The 21,790-nt window shown below is 45.8% G+C and overlaps 3 protein-coding genes across 8 annotated transcripts; 2 read left to right on the top strand and 1 right to left on the bottom strand.

The window, feature by feature from the left end:
• Positions 1 to 66: 66 nt before the first annotated feature.
• Positions 67 to 3,925, top strand: PIP4P1 (phosphatidylinositol-4,5-bisphosphate 4-phosphatase 1). Of its 2 annotated transcripts, none has more exons than XM_043919401.1 (7): positions 67 to 479; positions 819 to 1,009; positions 1,375 to 1,481; positions 2,053 to 2,158; positions 2,365 to 2,417; positions 2,515 to 2,605; positions 3,083 to 3,925. In XM_043919401.1, exons 1-7 carry the CDS (start codon positions 338 to 340, stop codon positions 3,224 to 3,226), a joined length of 834 nt encoding a protein of 277 aa, XP_043775336.1. In that variant the 5' UTR covers positions 67 to 337; the 3' UTR covers positions 3,227 to 3,925. The 2 variants fall into 2 exon arrangements, with proteins under 2 accessions (XP_043775336.1, XP_043775335.1); XM_043919400.1 differs by having other exon boundaries at positions 192 to 500.
• Positions 3,926 to 4,012: 87 nt separating this feature from the next.
• Positions 4,013 to 6,597, bottom strand: APEX1 (apurinic/apyrimidinic endodeoxyribonuclease 1). 4 transcript variants are annotated; one of them, XM_043919396.1, is made up of 5 exons: positions 6,492 to 6,597; positions 6,066 to 6,191; positions 5,646 to 5,833; positions 4,958 to 5,150; positions 4,013 to 4,813 (listed from the first exon to the last, which is right to left on the bottom strand). In XM_043919396.1, exons 2-5 carry the CDS (start codon positions 6,121 to 6,123, stop codon positions 4,296 to 4,298), a joined length of 957 nt encoding a protein of 318 aa, XP_043775331.1. In that variant the 5' UTR covers positions 6,124 to 6,191; positions 6,492 to 6,597; the 3' UTR covers positions 4,013 to 4,295. The 4 variants fall into 4 exon arrangements, with proteins under 4 accessions (XP_043775331.1, XP_043775328.1, XP_043775330.1 ...); XM_043919393.1 differs by having other exon boundaries at positions 6,480 to 6,581; XM_043919395.1 differs by having other exon boundaries at positions 6,368 to 6,509.
• A 115-nt stretch (positions 6,598 to 6,712) lies between these two features.
• Positions 6,713 to 13,245, top strand: LOC122704560 (O-sialoglycoprotein endopeptidase). 2 transcript variants are annotated; one of them, XM_043919392.1, is made up of 11 exons: positions 6,713 to 7,211; positions 8,357 to 8,476; positions 8,756 to 8,832; positions 11,091 to 11,186; positions 11,320 to 11,369; positions 11,515 to 11,593; positions 12,156 to 12,221; positions 12,334 to 12,424; positions 12,640 to 12,715; positions 12,811 to 12,909; positions 13,049 to 13,245. In XM_043919392.1, exons 1-11 carry the CDS (start codon positions 7,097 to 7,099, stop codon positions 13,086 to 13,088), a joined length of 909 nt encoding a protein of 302 aa, XP_043775327.1. In that variant the 5' UTR covers positions 6,713 to 7,096; the 3' UTR covers positions 13,089 to 13,245. The 2 variants fall into 2 exon arrangements, with proteins under 2 accessions (XP_043775327.1, XP_043775326.1); XM_043919391.1 differs by having other exon boundaries at positions 6,714 to 7,211; positions 8,657 to 8,832.
• The last annotated feature ends 8,545 nt before the right edge of the window (positions 13,246 to 21,790 follow it).

The raw sequence follows: 21,790 nt of genomic DNA, 5'->3' as shown, positions 1-21,790 counted from the left end.
GCAGTTTTTGCAGGCCCAGCGGCGTCCTGAAAGTCATGTGACAGTTGACGTTGGCGCCAAGCTTCCCAATGGAAAACAAGAGCTGCCTTCACAGCACCAGAAATCGCTATGTCTCCGCCAATAACAGCACGGCGGGGCGGGGATAGCCTATCACGTGCTGCGGGGCGGAACGGGGCGGGGCAGGCCACTGGTTGCGGGCGAGCTGGGCGCGCGGCGCGCAGGCGCCCTGGGGACCCGGTAGCGGCGGCGGCGGCGGCGGTGGCGGCGGTGGCTGCGGTGACGGCGGAGGCGAAAAGAGCCGTATCTTTGGCCGAAGCGGGAGGCGGCGGTGGCGGCCATGGCGGCAGATGGAGAGCGATCCCCCCTGCTCTCCGAGCCCATCGACGGTGGCGCCGGTGGAAACGGATTAGTGGGGCCGGGCGGGAGTGGGGCTGGGCCCGGGGGAGGCCTGACCCCCTCCGCACCACCGTACGGAGCCGGTAAACATGCCCCGCCCCAGGGTAAGCCGGGGCGGGGTCCGAGGTGTTCCCAGGGGTACTCTGACAGGCGGAGGGGGCGGGGCCGAGGGCGGAGGCGGGGCCCAAGCGCCAGGTGCGGGACTGTTGCACCTGTGACTGGGTGAGGCTTCCTTCTCTCTGCAATCGAGACCGCAGCTTGGGAGCAGAAGGGAGCTCTGAGGAGTCTGATGGAAGCACTGATCATAACAATCACGCTGAGCTTGTCAGAAGGGTTGAGGACCAGAAACAGTTGCCTACTGCGTGTAGCATCAGTGGGTGTCTTCAAGTAATGCCAGTCCTTCTTTTTACCTTCCTGTCCAGCATTTCCCCCGTTCCCCGAGGGACACCCAGCCGTGTTGCCTGGGGAAGACCCACCCCCCTATTCACCCTTGACCAGCCCGGACAGTGGGAGTGCTCCCATGATCACCTGCCGAGTCTGCCAGTCTCTCATCAACGTGGAAGGCAAGATGCATCAGCATGTAGTCAAATGTGGCGTCTGCAATGAAGCCACTGTGAGTTACACAAATCTATGAAACGGGCCCTGTTTTCTGGATCCTCTTTCTGATCCCTTGATTCTAGACCCAGACCTTCAGTCATTGGCCAAGGACCTTTCATGAAACCCAGGTTTCAGTTCCAGGAGTCTCACACACCATTTCCCCAGAAGCCACTCACCAGGCTAATATTTACCATCCCTCATCTTCATACATGTCTTTATACTTAAGCTTAGTTTTAGCTTGTAAATCTCATGTTATATATGCCTTTCATTTCTCCGTCCTGGCTAAGATTTTATCTCTCTGATCTCTTCTCCGAAGGTGTTTTTGGGAGAACAGGGATTGGGATTAGAGATTTGCTTACTGATGTCCCCATTATTCTCTAGCCAATCAAGAATGCACCCCCAGGGAAAAAATATGTTCGATGTCCCTGCAACTGTCTCCTTATCTGCAAAGTGACTTCCCAGCGGATTGCCTGCCCTCGGCCCTACTGGTGAGGAGGAATAATTTGGGGAAGGGCATTAGTGGGGAAAATTGGAAAGCCTAAGAAGGATGAATGTTTACAGAGAATGTAAAGATGAGAGAGCCTGGTGTTTACTTAGGAGAAAAAGCTAAGGGCTGCTGTGTCTCTAGAACATTATAGCTATCTTTCTTATCTCAGTAAACAGGTTAGGATAAAAGACTACTCCATCTTTAGGAAGATGGAAAGTCTCCGAGACTGGGTGAATTATCCTGAGGTAAAAGGGACATTAGAGACCTTATATTTAAGCACTGCTTTTCCCACACGTATTCTCTGGGGTAGGGCTGGCAGTGCAGAGAAGCAGCTGCTGCCAAGTCGCTTCAGTCGTGTCCGACTCTGTGCAACCCCACAGACGGCAGCCCACCAGGCTCTGCCATCCTTGGGATTCTCCAGGCAAGAATGCTGGAGTGGGTTGCCATTTCCTTCTCCAATGCAGAGAAGCAGAGGGACTTCTAACGGCAGGGAGGGGGGATGTGAGGGAGGAATAATGTAGGGATCCTTAGGATTAAAAACTTTCTAAACATAGTCATTTTCTCCTATACAGCAAAAGAATCATCAACCTGGGGCCTGTGCATCCAGGACCTTTGAGTCCAGAACCACAACCTGTGGGTGTCAGGGTCATCTGTGGACATTGCAAGAATACTTTTCTGGTGAGGGGAAGTATTAGGAGGCTGAGGGTAGGGAGGGGCGGGAGTGGAAATGTAGTCATGAATGTATTTCTGAGTTATGATAATGAATCCTGTAAAGGTCTGTTCTATGAAGAACCATTTCCCCACCTCCCACTGCCCCAGGGCTCTCATTGAAAATGACCCTGCTTCTACTATTAATTGGTGTCTCCCTTTTCCTTTCTCCATAGTGGACAGAGTTCACAGACCGAACCTTGGCCCGTTGCCCTCACTGCAGGAAAGTGTGAGTGATTAGGGAGCAGCATCCTTGAGCTGGGTAGTGAATAGGGTAAAATCTACAAGGCCATTCCAAGTATCCATTTCTGTTTGCCTCCCCACAGGTCATCTATTGGGCGCAGATATCCACGAAAGAGATGTATCTGCTGCTTCTTGCTTGGCTTACTCTTGGCAGTCACTGCCACTGGCCTTGCTGTGAGTAGACCTTGATCCAGCCCCTTTCATTCTGCAGCCTCGTCTCCTAAGGCTAAGATGGGGGAAATAGCTATCCTAAAAAGAAGTGAAACTGAGGGGGGTTTTGTTTGTCTTGTTTTAACAAACAAGATGACCTACATTTGAAGGAGACTGATAAAGTCTTCAATGTTATCAGAGTTAAAAACAGCTATCTTCTTTATGCGGAAGATAGAACAGAGAAGTGACTTAGATTCAGTTGCTATTAGGAAGTTGTCAGACATGAAGAAAAACTGACAGGTGTCTGGGATTGTTTGAGTGTCTTCCTGCCTAGCAGATGGGAGTTGGACAACTGGGCCTTTTAAAAGGTCCCTGAAGGTGGCCACATGTGGATAGGGGACAGAAACTGAGGCTTGAGTTGCTTGTTACTGTTACTAGGTTTCCTGGAAAGTGGTGAGAGATCAACAGTAACCCCATTGTTGTTCTCTTTATCTTCTTCAGTTTGGCACATGGAAGCATGCACGGCGATATGGAGGCATCTATGCAGCCTGGGCCTTTGTCATCCTGTTGGCAGTGCTGTGTTTGGGCCGGGCTCTCTATTGGGCCTGTATGAAGGTCAGCCACCCTGTCCAGAACTTCTCCTGAGCCCCACGACGACCCACAGACTGTGCCTGGCCCCTCCCTGGTGGGGACAGTGACACTATAAAGGGAGCCGTGGTAAAAGGCTCCCTGGGCTTCTCTAAGGGGAGCCAGGCAGCTGCCTTCCTTTTCCCTGGGGAGAGGTAGGAAGGAACCAGGCCCTCACCTAGGTTTGGAGGGATAGGTAAGACCACCGCTGGCCATCTGCTTTCCTCCAGCAGTTGCTGTGTTTAGGGTGAAGTAGGCGAGAAGTTGCCCCTAAACCTGGGTCCTAAAAGACAGTTCTAGCCTTGTCCTTCCTATATGCTCCCTGAGAGCCATTCCTGTCCCTTACACATTCCAGGGCAGGGTTGGGGTGGGTAGCCCTGGGGGGGTCTCCCTCCCTCTTGTGCACCATTAGGACCTTGCTGCTGCTATTGCACTTCACCAGGGGCTGGCTCTGGTCTCAGCACCCTGTCTCCTCTCCCCCCATTCTGTGTCCTGTGGGGGTGGGGTCAGCCGCTGCTCTGTACAGAACCACAGGAACTGATGTATATAACTATTTAATGTGGGGTATGGTCCCCTAGTCCTGTATTTCCCATAATTCCTCCTTTTCAACCTTACACCCCAGTTGCAGTTATTTAACTGGGCTGGATAGGGTTGCTCTGTCATGGGAGAGGTTAGGGAGTCATTCTGTGCTTGTAAATAAATAAGGTCATGACTCTATTCTTTTCCCGTTGTTAATCTGTGTGTATGAAAGGATGAGGGGAATTTGTAACCCCATGAAGGCATAGAATACACCACCACCAAAGCTGAAACTATGGCTCTTTATTTTCACAGGGACAGTTCAAAGGAAATATCAGTAGCTTTTGTTTAATGTAAAAAAAGAAAAAGAAAAAAGCACAACCCCTACACAAACACCCTCCTTGAGAACTTACATCTGTTATTAGAAGCCTGGTTAAAGGATTCACAGCTTAGAGGGGAAATACAATGCAGATTTCTCTAGATAGCAGTTATTAAAGAAGTTTGGGGATAAGAATTTTAAAGCTAGCTTGGTGGGCTTATTTCCTAGGCTCAACGTGATTTGGAAGAGGTGTCACAGAGCTAGGTATAGGGTAATGGGACAGTGGTCACTGCCCAGAGCCTTGGAACGGATTTTACTGTCACACAATGCAGGCAAGAGAGACTGAGATAACAAAAAATAATCAAGGCGCCAACCAACGTTTTTGGATCGCGCATTCATCATATAGGTCCAAAAAGTGTAGGCATAGGCCGTGTTGGGGTAGAGGTGCCGGAAACTGTCAGTGAGTGGCACAGCCTGCAGCAATTCCCCGAAGCCCTGCCGCTCTTGTGGAGTGAAGCCAGCATTCTTTTTATTTCCCTTTGGGTTGCGAAGGTCAATTTCTTCATGAGCCACGTTGAGGTCCCCACATAGCACAAGGGGCTTGCGGGATGCCAGACCCTTCAGGAATTTGCGAAAGGCTTCATCCCAGCGCTGGCGATACTCCAGGCGCACCAGACCTCGGCCTGCATTAGGCACATAGGCTGTCACCAGCACAAATGCATCATATTCAGCCACAATCACTCGGCCTTCCTGATCATGTTCCTCCTCACCTATAGAAATGATGGAACAATTAGCAAAAAGAAGTTTTAAGAAAAGAGAAAGGAGAGAATAAAAGAATCAAGAACTGGGGCTGGACTGGGATACCAGCAATTCGTTTGGAAGCACTGGGCTTTAGAAAATCAATAGGGTCTCACCAATGCCATAAGAGACTTTGAGTGGGCACTGGCGGGAGAGGAGGCCCACACCACTGTACCCTTCCTTGTCTGAAGGAGCTGACCAGTACTGATGGGATAATCCAGACAGTTCTTGAAGTTCAACTGGTAGTTTGTTCTCTGAACATTTGGTCTCTTGGAGGCACAGGATGTCTGGGGCTTCTTCCTTTACCCACTGTAAGTGAAATTAAATGTAGAAAAAGTATCATCAATTCAGCAGCCATTTACTGAAAAATCTATATGCTAAGTACTAGAAATATACAGATGAGACACAGTCTCTGCAGAAATAACGTCTAGCAGCATAATATTAAAACTTATAAATGAAGGGCAGAGAGGCAAGAAGAGTGTTACGTGCAACACTGAGAAATTCTTGTTTTTTTCCCCATAAGCCAGCTAAAATTTTTAAGCAGTAGTTATTTAAATGTTGGCTATGCAGGGAATAAAATGGAGCAAGTCCAGTAAGGAGGTTTTCCCAACATGCCAGGGGAGAGATGAGGACATTATAAATAACAAAATGGCAGTGGAACTGTTGAAATGGCATTTGAAAAACAAGGTTTTTTGGTGAAAACCTAGTACCTTTCCCACAAGAAAACTATCGTGCTAAGGACTAAGATGGAAAAAGATGATTAAACCCCAAGCTCAGCCTCTGCACCCCCTTAATTCCACTCACATCTAAACCTTTCTTCTTAATCCAGGCTCGAAGCCCATCCACATTCCACGAGCAGATCTTGAGTGTGGCTGATTTGCCACTGGGTGAGGTTTTCTGATCTGGGGGGTCTTCATACAGAACTGCGCCCTCTCCTACGGTCTCTTTTTCGTTCTTTTTCGCTCCTGCCTTACTCTTCTTCGCCTCTGGCTCTATAAAATAAGTAATACATAATGGGATATAAGTTGGCGGCATCCAACTTTGATCCAGAGTTAACTACAGACCCACTAAGAGCCTGCAGCTGCCGCGACTTCTTCACAAATGAGAATACTGTCAGTGTCGGTCTGGACTTTCCGTTCAACGGTCCGTACTTCCGTTCAGCTAGGTAATATTAGACATCCCCATCGCTGCCTCTAGGGAGAGGGGCCTAGTCCATTCTCTTACCAGCCTTGGGCTCTTCCGCGTCTTCGACCACCGCTCCCTTTTTCCCACGTTTCGGCATCACTGTAAGGTACGCCCTTTTGCACCAGTTCCACTTGGCCCACTGAAGCAGTATTTTGATCGCGTTGCCTACAAGTGCAAAGAAGTCGTGAAACCAGCTAGAGCAGAAGACTCCACCCTCAACGCCCACGTACCAAGAACCGCCTTTCAAACTGTATTATCTCTGAATTCTTTCCCCGCCTCCGTGCACCATCAGCCTTTCAGCCCCTCACCCCCAAGACTAGATCATTTTCATCGTGTCTTACACACTTCTCGCGAGATCCGCCCTCAGGCCGAGGAACTTAATTGAGAGTCCGGACCTGGCCTTGCGGATCAGACGTCCAGAGAAGCGGCTAAGATAGGCAAAACAACACAAACCCTTTAGCTGACCTGCTTCGGTCCCTGTCTGGCTCCTCCTTAACCCAGCACAAAGAATGGAGCACGCTGTGCCCCACGTGGGTAACTGGAGTGGTCACGTGATCTGAGATGCTCTTCCAGGGGCGGAGGAATACGGGTCATTGGTCTAGTTGTACCACGTGACTGAAAGCTTCCCGCCCTTCTCCTGGACTCGGGGACACTGAAGGCCCCACCCTCCATTCTTGGACTGTTTATCAATATGCCAGATTCACAACTCTTTCTGCCACCCTGACTAGAGATCCCAAAGCTGTGTAAGAGAGAACGAAATCAATGGAAAAGGCTGGGCTGGACCATGTGAGAGAAGCAGAGGAACGGATAGGAATTTAAGGAGTAGACGTCGGATCAGCGTTCCCGGCAGTTAGGAGGACAGGCCCTCGAAGGGGTCTTGATGGGTCGTCGTAACGACAGAGGTTGGGACTGGCGCTGGCGCGGTATCTACGGGAATTTTTTGGTAGCTGTTGTTTTGGTTGGCGCGGCTGCTTACCAGCCACTGGCTCATCTTCCTACTCTGCGACGCGGCGTTTGCGTCCCAGCGCGGACTGGTGAGGGCTCCGTGGCTCCAGTGCTAGCTCCGAGCCATGCCGGCGGTGCTGGGTTTTGAAGGCAGCGCCAACAAGATTGGCGTGGGAGTGGTACGGGATGGCAAAGTACTGGCGAACCCGAGGCGGACTTACGTCACGCCTCCCGGCACAGGTGAGGACTTGGGGATTTGTAACTCGTGGCGCACTTTCCGCACAGCATCCCCTGCCATCTTGCCAAACGTTGGTGAAGAGTGCGCGTTGTGTCTCATAATTTTTGATCCTAGTCTCTGAGATTATGTGACGGTAGAAGGGCTTCCCAGGTGGCTCAGTGGTAAAGAATCTGCCTGCAGTGCAGGAGACTTGAGTTCGATCCTTGGGTTGAGGAGATCCTCTGAGGAACGGAATGGGAACCCACTCCAATATTCTTGCCTGGAGTATCCTATGGCCGGAGGAGCCTAGTGGACTACAGTCCATGGGGTCGCAAAGAGTTGGACAAGACTAAGCACGAACACACATTATCCCGAGGCTGATGGGTAGAAGAGTTACAGGCACTTGGAACTGGATCTTCTGAGTTTGTTCAGCCTATACTGAGCACCTTTTATGTGCTAATTATCGGCTGCCTTTGCAATATTCGGTAGTTGTTTTTGGACTTCTGTACCTTGTTCTTAAAATGGGAATGATAATACCTGCTTCATTCGGTCTTGAGGGTTAAAGCACCGGACACATTGACCACTTTCCGTAAATGTTATTTCTAAGTTACATTGTGTCTTTCCTACCTTTCCCCCAAACACCTCCTTCCATAGGAGAGGGCAGCAGTCTTGTATATACCTGAAAAGCGACCCTGAAGAGGTGATGTTGTAACAGGTTACTCGTTAGAAATGGATGTATATGTTTAGCACTCAAGCTTCTTGGCATTTGGCACCAAGAATATGAAGATAAAATAGGCAGTGCTTTGAGATGCTCGTGGTTAAGCTGGGAAAAGTACCGATTAACTATAATGCTGTAATTGTTACATGTTACATATAGTGTGTTAACTTAAATGATGTTATTATGTGCAGTGTTTGTAGAGTAACAGGGCATCACCAAAAAGTATGAAATAGATATCATTGAGTCCTGAGTAGGAGTTGGGTATGTAGAAGGGCATTTCTGAGAGCTGTTTAGCTTAGCTGAACAGGCTGAAAAGACCATTATATGAAGACAGGATGTTTGAGGAAAAGGGAAGGGACTCTTCCTACCCTACTCAAATATCTGTTTTGACTTCTAGGTGCCTTTCTATAGGAAAATTCTTAGGATCTCTGACTTGTGTCCATCTCCTAGGATTCCTTCCAGGTGATACTGCCAGGCACCACCGAGCTGTTATCTTGGACCTGCTGCAGGAGGCACTAACAGAGGCTGGATTAACCTCTGAGGATATTGACTGCATCGCATACACCAAAGGTATAGCTAGAAGAGTGGGCAACAGTGGAAGAATACACCTGGAACCCAACTAGGTCAAAATAGCCTGCAGCTCACCTCTGATACCACCACTACATCTGCTGTACCTTCACATCCCCCGCTTTCCTCAACTCTGCTTTTCCCAATCTCTATAGGATTCTAAGCCCCATTCTGTCCCCATAGGTCCTGGCATGGGTGCCCCACTGGTTTCTGTGGCTGTTGTGGCCCGTACTGTGGCCCAGTTATGGAATAAGCCATTGCTGGGTGTTAACCACTGTATAGGTCACATTGAGATGGGCCGCCTCATCACGGGAGCCACCAACCCAACTGTGCTGTATGTCAGTGGAGGAAATACACAGGTATTTAGAATTCTTCACCATTCTTTCTTTTTTTCCCTCCTCAGAGATTTTTGGGTATTTTTAATGACTGAAATAAAACAGATCTAAAACCACAGCTTCTGGAAGAACCATTTATTTTTGCTGGTTTTGTATCTTTCCTCAAACTTGACCTTGACCTCTTGTTGGGCCACACAGTTAAGAGCAGGGTCTCTGAAGACATTCTCGTTGGCAACAGTTTTTTCTAAGGGGATACCTACAGAGTACCTTGTGGACTTGAAGTGATATACTTCAAGTGATAAACTTTCACAAAAGACTGACCTCCTGGCAATTTTCTTCTTGCCCGTGGTAGCTTTCACTTTGTACCTTGCTGCTAGCAAGGTACTATAAGATCATAGGTGTTCTTCATGATGACTGACCAGGGGCATCACCACCTTCCCAGGTTTCATGAACTTGCCCATTTTGACAGAAGCCATTCAGGACTGCAGCAGAAAAACTCCATCATTCCTTCTTAATTTCTGAGGCACTGTATTAGCAACTTTCACTTTCTGCCTGAGTGGTAGGAAAACTGGGCTCATCTGAAGCTAAAATGTGATACACTAGAACACTGGATGACCTTTATATGTGGCTATAGAGATGAGGAATTTCCAACTTAGAGAAGGAAAGAATAGTAAGGATTGAAGTATTCAAAATAAAGATTTTTATTTTCATTATTTTGAAGTTTATTTTTCCTATGAATGTTAGCAATTAAAACTAAGGGACACTTGGCAGTCCAGTGGTTAAGACTTTGCTTTCAATGCCAGAGGCACGGGTTCTATCCCTTGTCAAGGGACTAAGATCTCACACGTCTCAAGGTGCAGCCAGAAAAATGTTTTTTTAAAAAAGAAAAAACTAAGGGGTACTATCTCATTTGTTTCTTTACAACATTTGTTTTGTTTTAGTTACTGGGGGTAAATCTATAGGGTTTTTTTTAAGAGTGAAAACGTAAGTAATTTTAAAAAACATTTTATGAATGGTGGAAGATGTTTTAAATTTATGGGTGAAGCCAGAGTTGTTTGGGATACCTTACAAGATCTTTTTAAGTGGAAATTGGAGAACTCTAGCTTTCGTTTTCCACCTAACACCTGATGGGATTATTGTCCAGACTGATTCCTCTCTCCAGTTTATGAAAGGATTATATTCTAAAAGTTTATTTTGTGAGATAGTTATTAAAGATGAAGCACACATTGCTATGAAAATGACGTGGGAACTTTAATGGGTAGAGAACAAGTAATTGGTTGAGGCCTGAAGGATATTTATTATACAAGGTTAGGAACTTGGGGTGTGGAAAGTAACAGTGGAAGCTTACAAGATTTACTTGAGATGAGCAGTGATGGAATTTTCTCTTTTCCTCTTTTCCTTTTTTCCTTTGAAGCCTGCTTAGGTGTGAAAAACAACATGATTGACTAGGGAAGAGTGGATGACTGAAGTAGAAAGGCAAAATTTTTCTTTATGCTTTTGTCTCCAGCCTTTTATCAGTAGAGTAAGGGTACATCAGGATGGAAGAAAATCCCTAGCAGCACCAGAAAGGGAAAGGGACTTAACGATCCTATGGAAGTACTGTCAGAAGTCTGGAGCTTGTGTGTCAGTGGGTGATAAATACTCTCTGTGCTAGAAGTTGGTCACATATGAAGAGTGGACAGAAGTTGGTTGCCAGTGCTGAGCTGGATGAGCAATTAGTCTGACCCAGTATGGGATTTTTGGGTTTTGTTTTTGTTGTTGCTGCACCGAGTGGCTTGTGGGATCATAGTTCCCCTGCCAGGGACTGAATGCATCTGCAACGAGGAACAGGGAATTCCCTGGGATTTTTTAGTCTTTTTTCTTTTTTAACTCTACCCTAGTGGTTTCCACATACTACCACCCTCATAGGATAATCTTGAAGAACTCTGGTTCCCTGCCTCCAAGAAGGAAAGCTTTCCTTAGCCCACACTGTCTTGATTGCTTTTAAAGGGGTGTCAGCAACCGCCAAGCTAGAAAAATGTATCCAAAATGATAATGTACTTCTTCTCTGACCTAGGTTACCTTCTTTAGACTAGGAATCTACTCTGGGAATCCTTAGGGTGTATATAGACTTCTCAGATAAGTGCTATTTAATAGTACCTGTTGAGGGTTTGGGAAAGTACTTTATTTCCAATGCTTATTGAAGTTCTAGTGACCATGTTGATCCTCTGCTATATTCTTCCCCAAGCCAAATGCTCCTCTTTACAGACTTGAGGTTTCATGGACATCCTCATCACCCTTAGGTGATTGCATATTCAGAACATCGTTACCGCATTTTTGGGGAAACCATCGATATTGCTGTGGGTAATTGTCTGGATCGTTTTGCTCGAGTGCTGAAGGTAAGCCATTGAGGCTACAGAGAATATAAGTTGTGAATGAATTTTGGGAGAGCCATGGAAAAGGAAAGGGAAGATAAATTAGCTTCTTTTGCTTCATAGATGCCTGACTTCATCCTGTTTTTCCTTCTGCTAGATTTCCAATGACCCAAGTCCAGGCTACAACATTGAACAAATGGCAAAGCGGTAAGGGGAATAAGGCGGAAGGAGGCTGACTGGTGGGGTGCCAAGGATTTCCCTGTGTATGTATTAATGAGCTTTGGGAGGGCTTTGGAGGGTGAGCAGCCAGCAGACTACAGGCTTAGTGCCTCATATACTCACTCCCACATAGAGGCAAGAAGCTAGTTGAGCTGCCATACACTGTAAAGGGGATGGACGTCTCATTCTCTGGGATCTTGTCTTTTATTGAGGTGAGTGTGGGGGAGGTGAGATGGGCACTTTCATGCTTTTTAGAAAAGTGTTCGAGTTTTGCTCAATGTAGTATTTTCTGCGTATAGCATAGTACTGGCCTATGTTAGATACTGAATAAATTCATCTAGCAAATACTTAATTGAACATCTTTTGTGTACCAAGTGCTGTTCAAGGCAATAGTGATACAAGATGGAGCAAACAAAAATCTGCCTACTTGGAGCTTGCATTTCATGGGGCATGGGCAGGAGGGAGGGAGACAGAAAAAGAAACAGACAAAGAAATGGGAAAAAAAATAAAAAGGGTTGGATGGGGATAAGTCTGGAGAAAAATTAACCAGGGTAGGGGACAGAAGGTGAGAGAGCAAGCATTCATGATTATTGAATCTTGAAAGAAGGCTGCTATTTTATATATATATAGCTCAGTGCCAGTGAAGAGCAATATATACTGGTAAGGGTGAATTGTGGTAAAACGCAGTGATCCTCCAAGTGTGCTAGGTTTTTGCTCACATGTCATCCCCAGATGACAGTTCACTGTTTTATCTGTTTGCTCCTGTAACTACAGGATGTAGCCCAGCGGATGCTGGCCACTGGAGAGTGTACTCCCGAGGATCTGTGCTTCTCCCTGCAGGTAATGAAGTGAAGAACTGGGATAGAAAGGTGGAGCTGGGGGAGCTTTTATATAGTAGACAGAACTAAACTGGGATCGCCTCTGATGTTTTCAACTTGTCTGCCGCCCACAGGAAACTGTGTTTGCAATGCTGGTCGAGATCACAGAGCGGGCCATGGCACATTGTGGCTCCCAGGAGGCCCTCATTGTGGGAGGTGTAGGGTGTATGTATCATTGAACTGTTCGTATTTTGGGGCATGTGCATCTTGCTCTTGATACTCTAAATCTCTAAGGGTTTGGGGAAGTTACTTATTTTGTTTCTGTCCTGTGCTTCCCAGTCCTTGCACCTACTTCATTTTCCGAAGTCAGTGCACATGAGGTGTATGGCTAGACTGGAGAAATGACTAAAGATGAGCTAATCGTACCCCTACCGCTGTAGGTAATGTGAGGTTACAGGAAATGATGGAGACCATGTGCCAGGAACGTGGAGCCCGGCTTTTTGCCACAGATGAAAGGTAAAGGCCCGCCTACCCACACACACTTTTTTCCCCCCAGTTGCTATGATTTTCTGTCCTTAGATCATGAATTTCATACCTCTTTTCTTTCCCAGGTTCTGCATTGACAATGGAGCCATGATAGCCCAGGCCGGGTGGGAGATGTTTCAGGCTGGACACAGGACCCCTCTCAGTGAATCTGGGATCACACAGAGGTAAGTGGCCGTTGGGAGGAGACAGACAGTTGGGAGGTAGGCAAAAATCATCAGCAGGAAGAGGACCCAGAATCATGAGGGCAGAGAAGAATGGAATAAGAGATGACTGTCCACCAAGTTTTTCCTTTTTTTTAAACAGGTATCGAACAGATGAAGTAGAAGTGACCTGGAGGGACTAACAAAGCTAACAGGATTGAAGTATTTCATGCCCTGAGTGGAGCCCAAGGGACCCGAGGCCCTAACCTCTATCCTGACAAGGCTGTGGGCTCCCTTGTCTCATCATTTGAACCTCAAGAATTGACTCAGCATTAAAATATTTTTGGTTTTATATGGCAAGTGACTTGTGTTCAGGAAGAATACACATTTGGCAATGGTTAAATCCTTTCGATGGGTCGATGGATAAGGAGGGCAGGGGTCAGAGCAGCACCTTGGCGGACTGCAGGTAGCCTTGGGAGCTGCTGCTCTGGAGCTAAAATTGAGGAGAATTTCTGAGATATTCTAGCCTTCCCTTAGGAATGCTATTATCATTGGTTCTGTTTTAGCATCAGGTCTTGTGTTAATTTTTTTACATTCATCACCTTGTTTAAATTCTCTGAAGTGTAGGTACTCAGGATTTCCCTGAAAGCCTGAAGCCCGATATAATTTCATACTAATTGATAACTCAGAAGTAAAACTGTCCCTCCTCCATACACTTAAGCCTACAGACATTTTCATTGGCAGACCAGAGGGAAGCCCTGGGTACATGTCCTCCTGCCACAACCACCAGAATTAACCTCATCATGCACTTTTATTTATACCAGTCACTGTAAGAAGTGACTATCAGGTCACCTCTCATCTTTTAAACTCTAATAACCATTACTCTCCACTCCCTTTTTGTCCCTGTCTACCCACTTCTTTTAACTCTTGAAATTCTTTTTGTGATCTCTGAAATTAACAGCCAGTCATTAGCAAGAATCCCAGGTATCCTCAACATCCTCTCTGAATGTTCCCTTTACATGGCTGTGCTCTGAGCCCTGGTTTCTCCTGAGGACTCTGCTTCTCCTACCACCTGTAGTGGTGGTGGTTTCTCTCACACCCATTGTAGCTCTAGGCCAGCCTGGAGGCAGTGTGGGAGTCCTCATTTTTCCTCATAATATTTTTAGACTACTCTCATGTCTAACATACCTCAGCTTTAAAACAGTATCTGTCATAAATCTTGGTGCTTTAAACATCCATATAGATAATCTTTCTAACATTCTGGTGTCAGTTCTTTGCACCTCCACTGATCCTGTCCTCTAGTCCCACTTCAGGCGATGGTCATATTCCAGCCCTGCTGCTACTCCATATCTCAAATCTCAAACATCCCACTCTCCCACTATTACTTCCTATTTTTCCAATTGACTCCACATGTCTTCACTTCCCTCCTCCAACTAAGTGCCAGTTGTGAGCACCTCACTGCAAGTAACTAATCTCTTTTGCTTCTCTTGCTTTTGTCACACTCAACTCTTCACTGACTTTATGCCTACACCCATGCAGCTGAAAGGGCTAGGGAAAAACAGCCAAGTTGACTTTAAATTCATTACCGTGAAACTTCAGTGGGTCCTTTATGCTGGAAGTAGTATTTGCTAGTCTTTTCACTTGCCCTCCTTTTTTTGGGGGGGGGGGGGCGGGGGCCTCTTTGCTTGCGGCATCAAAGTTGGGAATTCATCACTTACCTCTTTTCTGATCCCTGTTTTATTCCTTCTGACCCCTCAGATCTCCAACATCCCCTTCATTCTCACTTTTTGGTAGAAAATAGAGACAGTGAAAAGGTTCACAAGCTCCTACCACTACACTTATCATAACTTCCAGCATTTATACCCATACGCTGTGCTTTCTCTCCTGTTACTGTATCTTTTTTTTCCCCTCTTGTTATTTTTGTTGTTGTTTATATTTTTCTCTACTGTTACTGCATACCAGTGGTTCTCAGCTGAGACTGAGTTTGCTCCCAGAGGGCATTCGGTTGTCACAACCGAGAAGTGGTGCTACTAGATAGAGGCCAAGGATGCTGCAATATAGCTTACAGTAGACAGAACAGCTCCCCACAACAGAATTATTGGGTTAAATGTCGTTAGTGCCAAGGTTGAAAAGTGTTGCTCCAAACAAACTGCCCAGGCTCCCCTCCAAATCCTTGGACAGCTGGTCCCATGCTTTTTCAAGGACATCGCTCATCTCCTTTCCTGTAGGGTCAGCATTTTCCTTTCTCTCATGGAGCATCCTATCAGCATGCAAATACGCTGTCATTTTTCTCTTCTTAACAGAGACGCAAGTCTCTTGACCCCATTTCCCCTTCCAATTGCTTCCAATTTTCCTGTTCAGTTATTTAAAAACATAGTTATTTTTTAAATTCAAGTATAGTTGATTTACAGTATTATGTTTCAGAGGTATAACATAGTGATTCAACATTTTTATAGATTATACTCCACTTAAAGTTATTGTAAAACACTGTATTTCCTGTGGTGTACTAATATATCTTTATGATTTATTCATTCTGCTCTATTTTAGAGCAGAACATCTTAAGAGAGCCATCTGCCCTTCCTCTACCAGTTTCCTATTAAGTTGACTGCACCCAACTGTTACCATGATCACAAGGATGTGCGTGAACCAAGATCTAATGGCATCTTCTGCTTCATCTTACGCAGGCTGGCAGCAGGATTTGGCACACCCTCTTAGAAACATTGTCTTTACTTGGCTTTAGGACATAATCTCTGGTTTGCCTCAGTTGTGTTTGCTGGTTTCTCCTAATCTCCATAGCTCTTGAGAGTTCAGTCCTTGGACTGTTTCCTATTTACATACATACTTTTGAGTGATATCATCCAGTCTTACACATTAAAGCCATTTCATTGTGGTGGGCTCCCCATTTTTTAGCTCCAGTCTGGACTTACATCCCAAATATCTAGTTGCCTTCAGCATTTCTACTTGGATGCTTAATAGGCATCTCAAATTTAACATATACAAAATTGAACTTGTCCCAGCTTACTGCTGCAGTCTTTGCTATTTCAGTCAATGACAACTCCATCCTTATAGTTGTTCATGTCAAAGTATTGGTATTACCTTTGATACCTCTTTCATCTCTTCCAGTTCATCAGATCACATTGACTTTACCTTCACAATATATCCAGAATCCACTGCTGGACTTCACTGCTGCCATCCTAGCCCAAGCGAGAATTACCTATCTCCAAGATGATTGCAGGAGCTGGTCTACATGTTTCCACCATTTCCCTCTTACAGTCAGTTCTCAACAGCAGTCATTCAGAGTGAATAGTGTTAATGTGGAAGCCAGATTATGTCACTCTTCTCAAAATCCTCCATGTTTTCCTACCTCAGAATAAAATGCAGAGTCCTTTCAAGGCCTGTGAGAACCTCTATGATCTGCCACACCCTTCCCCCGTTACTGCTTTGACCTTATTACCTTATTACCTTATTACCTCTTGTCATTCACTCTGCTCTGGTCATATCTGTCTTTTCTTCCTTAAACATGGCAGGTTTGCCACCCCTAAGGTCTTGTTGCCCCCTCTGCCTGGGAGGCTCTTCCCTGAGGTCTTGGCTCAGCTTAGTTTAGTAAGGTCTTCCTGACAACCCTACTTAAAATTGTACTCCTTTTGCGCTTTCTAGCCCACTCTCCTGTTTTATTATGTTCTTTGTCCTCTTGTTGGAATATAAACTCCCTGAGAGGAGGAGTATCTTGTTTTACTCATTAACATATCATCTCACAGTACTTAAAATAGGGTCTGGCACAGAAGTGGACATTGAATTAGTATTTGCTGGTTGGCTCAGAGGTTAAAGCGTCTGCCTGCAATGAGGGAGACCCGAGTTCAATCCCTGGGTCGGGAAGATCCCCTGGAGAAGGAAATGGCAACCCACTCCAGTATTCTTGCCTAGAGGATCCCAAAGACAGAGGAGCCTGGCAGGCTACGGTCCATGGGGTCACAAAGAGTCGGACACGTTTGAGTGACTTCACTTTCACTTTCACAGCTCCATGGTGGGCTTCCCAGGTGGTGCTAGTGGTAAAGAACCCACCTGCCAATGCAGGAGACGTAAGAGACAGGTTCAGTCATGGCAGTCCACTCCAGTATTCTTGCCTGGAGAATCTCATGGACAGAGGAGCCTGGCGGGCTACAGTCCATGGGGTTGCAAAGAGTCGGACATGACTGAAGCAACTTAGCATGCACTCACGCGTAGCTCAGTGGTGGAGCATTTGATTGCAATTAGTATTTGCTGAATAAATGAATAAATCTGTGGGAAACTAAACCAAAGAAATAAAGGACTATAAACATGACTTGGCCAAAAAGATTTTAAAAATTGAGATCACATGGGCTTGGGACAGTTTCTGACTACTTATTAAGTAGGAAATGATGATAGATATTCTTCTGTTTTTTACAAAGGATAGACATAAATGGGTTGAAATGCATTTAGGGGTAGAGGTCTAAAGTGGAAACTTTGAGATGGAAGATAGAAGATAAATTCTTGTCTGTATTTGAGAACAGGAATGATCTGTTTCTCTAGGCTCAGGGAGTTTTGAAGTATGTTATTACACATTAGCCTCAGGTATTTATTTATAAATTTTTATTAATATCACGAGGTAGAATGGATTTTGGAGAAGGGCTATCTTTGGCACTGTAGCTGCAGTTTGTGTTGTTCAGTGGAGCGGGGGCGGGGGGGTTCTCTCCTTAGGAAACTTTAAAGTGAAAGTGAGGTCGCTCAGTCGTGTCCGACTCTTTGCAACCCTATGGACTGTAGCCTACCAGGCTCCTCCATTCATGGGATTTTCCAGGCAAGAATATTGATGTGGGTTGCCATTTCCTTCTCCAGGGGATCTTCCCGACCCAGGGATCAAACCTGGGTCTCCCGCATTGTAGACAGATGCTTTACCATCTGAGCCACCAGAAAACTTTGGGCTGTTGTAAAACCCTTGTATGGAAAAAAAAAAAAAAAAAACCCTTGTATGGGCCTCCCCTGGTGGTCCAGTGGTTAGGAATCTACCTGCCAGTGCAGGGACATGGGATCAATCCCTGGTCTGGGAAGATCCCACATGCCATGGGGCAACTTAGGCCCATGTTCCACAGCTACTGAACCTCACATGCTCTAGAGCTCATGATTGGTAACAAGAGAAGCCACTGCAAGGAGAAGGCTGTGCACTGCAGCTAGAGAGTAGCTCCCACTTGCAGCAACTAGAGAAAGCTAGTGTGTAGCAATGAAGACCCAGCACAGCCAAAAATAACAAAACCCTTGTATGTCTAAAGCTTTGGGCTACACAAGAGTAGACCCGAAGTTTGTGGAGCTGGGAGATTAAAATGGCTCCTTGAGTCCTAAATCATGGGCTCCTCCTAGCTGTCTTGCTTCCTGAGCCTCTTACTAACGGTAAAGTTTAAGTGTGTCTTGCTGATTTTCACAGATGAAGGCAATAGGAACATCGGGCCCCTGGACAGCATCTCCAGCCAGCTCAGGTCTAGGGTCTCAGGGCAGGCTGATGGGATCACAGGGAGGTTTCTGTTATGGAAGCTTTTGTGAGAAAGAGAACCTGTTGCTCAGCTTCTCTACCCGTGAACTAGTCTAACCCCTGAGATCTGTGCCTCTGTACCTTGGCATCTTCCCAGACTCATGACTGTGAGAGCAGCCACAGGACTTCATGAAGGCATATGTGCCGCTCTGCATGGTTAGGAAAAGCGAGCAGGACCAGGGTAAGCAGCATTGTCAGTCTGTACTCTGGGACAAGTGCCCCACTTCAATGGGGCAGTTCCTGTATACCCACCTGCTTTTGGTTTGTCCACAGGTCCTGCTCACAGGTATAGCCTGAAGGAACACGAGTGTTGAGACAGTAGATGTCAGGTCCCGCTTTGGTGTGGCTTCTGCACTCCATAGAAGGCCACCAAGTCTTCAAAGGCCTTTTGGCTACAGAGAAAGGAAATCCCAGATTGAACAGGGAACAGAGAGTGTGTTCCCTGAAATTTCTGTCCTTGGGAATTTAGGTATAAAGGGCTTCTTTAGTCTTCAGTTTTTTCTGTTTTGTTGGCATTTCTTCCAAACTGGTAACCATAAGCCTGTTCAGATGTATTTAGCTGGAGACTCTAGCCACTCTCCCCATGGCCAGTACCCGCCATCACAGAAATTCCTCTTCCGTCAGATTTTGGCTCCTCCTCCCTGAATCCACTTAAGTCATTACTGATTTTTGGGCATCTGCTGTATGCTGGGCAATGGGTTAGGTAAGACTTATCTCTCTAAACTTCCCCTCTGGTTCACTCACCTGGTTGTAATCAGAGAGCCCACAGAGGCAAGACTGTGACTCTCAATATCTGCCGGAACACCAGCCATACTGGCAGGCTGACATTAGGCAGCACCCACTCTGTACACCCATGTCGGTCCTATTTCCTAAAACATCTCAGGGACTTCCCTGGTGGTCCAGTGGCTAAGATTCCATGTTCCCACTTTAGGGGGCACGAGTTCAACCCTTGGTCAGGGAACTATATCCCACATGCTGTAACTAAAAAAATCTCAGATGCCACAACTAAGACCTGGTGTAGCCAAAGGAAAAAAAAAAAGACCCAACATCTCAAATCATGCAGGAAGCCGGAAATGAGATTTAGGACACACATTCCTTCATGGGGAGAGAACCCCAACCCAAAGCAGTAGGACTGTCGGGGTACCACCAGTGCCAAAGAGAGGAATGGAAGTGTGTGTGCATGGAGTTGGGGGAGGACCAAATTCAGTAATCAAAGAACACCATACAATTCATCAATGAAATGAACACTGGAGAGAACTGGTGAAGAAGGGGATAGGGGCCTTCAGTTCAGTTCAGTTTAGTCACTCAGTCAAGTCCAACTCTTTGTGACCCCATAGACTGCAGCATGCCAGGACTCCCTGTCCATCACCAAATCCTGGAGCTTGCTCAAACTCATGTCCATCAAGTTGGTGATGCCATCCAACCATCTCATCCTCTGTCGTCCCCTTCTCCCACCTTCAATCTTTCCCAGCATCAGGGTCTTCTCCAATGAGTCAGTTCTTTGCATCAGGTGGCCAAAGTATTAGAGTTTTAGCTTCAACATCAGTCCTTCCAAGGAACACTCAGGACTGATCTCCTTTAGGATGGACTGCTTGGATCTCCTTGCAGTCCAAGGGACTCTCAAGAGTCTTCTCAAACACCACAGTTCAAAAGCATCAATTCTTCAGCACTCAGATTTCCTTATAGTCCAACTCTGACATCCATGCATGACTACTGGAAAGACCATAGCTTTAACTACATGGACCTTTGATGGCAAAGTATGTCTCTGCTTATTAATATGCTTGATAGGTTGGTCATAGTTTTTCTTCTAAGGAGTAAGCATCTTTTAATTTCATGTTGCAGTAACCATCTGCAGTGATTCTGGAGTCCCCAAAAATAAAGTCTGTCACTGTTTCCATTGTTTCCCCATCTATATGCCATGAAGTGATGGGACTAGATGCCATGATCTTAGTTTTCTGCATGTTGAGTTTTAAACCAACTTTTTCACTCTCTGCTTTCACTTTTATCAAGAGGCTCTTTAGTTCTAAAGAAGAACTATGGCTTTCTGCCATAAGGGTGGTGTCATCTGCATATCTGAGGTTATTGATATTTCTCCTGGCAATCTTGGTTCCAGCTTGTGCTTCATCCAGCCCGGCATTTCTCATGATGTACTCTGCATATAAGTTAAATAAGCAGGGTGACAATATATAGCCTTGAAGTACTCCTTTCCTGATTTGGAACCAGTTTTGTTCCATGTCCAGTTCTAACTGTTGCTTCCTGACCTGCATACAGATTTCTCGGGAGTCAGGTCAGGTGGTCTGGTATTCTCATCTCTTTAAGAATTTTCCGCAGTTTGTTGTAATCCACACCGTCAAAGGCTTTCGCATAGTCAATAGTAGATGTTTTTCTGGAACTCTCTTGCTTTTTTGATGATTCAATGAATGTTGGCAATTTAATCTCTGGTTTCTCTGCCTTTTCTAAATCCAGCTTGAACATCTAAGAGTTCACAGTTCACGTACTGTTGAAGACTGGCTTGGAGGATTTTGAGCATTACTTTACTAGCGTGTGAGATGAGCACAATCATGTGGTAGTTTGAACATTCTTTGGCATTGTCTTTCTTTGGGATTGGAATGAAAACTGATCTTTTCCAGTCCTGTGGCCACTGCTGAGTTTTCCAAATTTGCTGACATATTGAGCTCAGCACTTTCACAGCATCATCTTTTAGAATTTGAAATACCTCAACTGGAATTCCATCACCTCCACTTGCTTTGTTCATAGTGATGCTTCCTAAGGCCCACTTGACTTTGCATTCCAAGATATCTGGCTCTAGGTGAGTGATCGATCACACTATCGTGGTTATCTGGGTCATGAAGATTTTTTGTACAGTTCTTCTATGTATTCTTGCCACCTTTTCTTAATATCTTCTGCTTCTGTTAGGTCCATACCATTCCTGTCCTTTTATTATACCCATCTTTGCATGGAATGATCCCTTGGTAACTCTACTTTTCTTGAAGAGATCTCTAGTCTTTCCCATTCTGTTGTTTTCCTCTGTTTATTTGCATTGGTCAAGGAAGACTTTCTTATCTCTCCTTGCTATTCTTTGGAACTGTGCATTCATATAGGTGTATCTTTCCTTTTCTTCTTTGCCTTTAGCTTCTCTTCTTTTCTCAGCTATTTATAAGGCCTTTTCACACAACCATTTTGTCTTTTTGCATTCCTTTTTCTTGGGGATGGTCTTGATCACTGCCTCCTGTACAATGTCATGAACCTCCGTCCATAGTTCTTCAGGCACTCTGTCTATCAGATCTAATCCCTTGAATCTATTTGTTACTTCCACTGTATAATTGTAAGGGATTTGATTTAGGTCATACCTGAATGGTCTAG

Source organism: Cervus elaphus, chromosome 12 (assembly GCF_910594005.1).
Source record: "Cervus elaphus chromosome 12, mCerEla1.1, whole genome shotgun sequence".
Lineage (NCBI taxonomy): Eukaryota > Metazoa > Chordata > Mammalia > Artiodactyla > Cervidae > Cervus > Cervus elaphus.
This window is presented reverse-complemented; position numbering and strand designations above follow the sequence as displayed.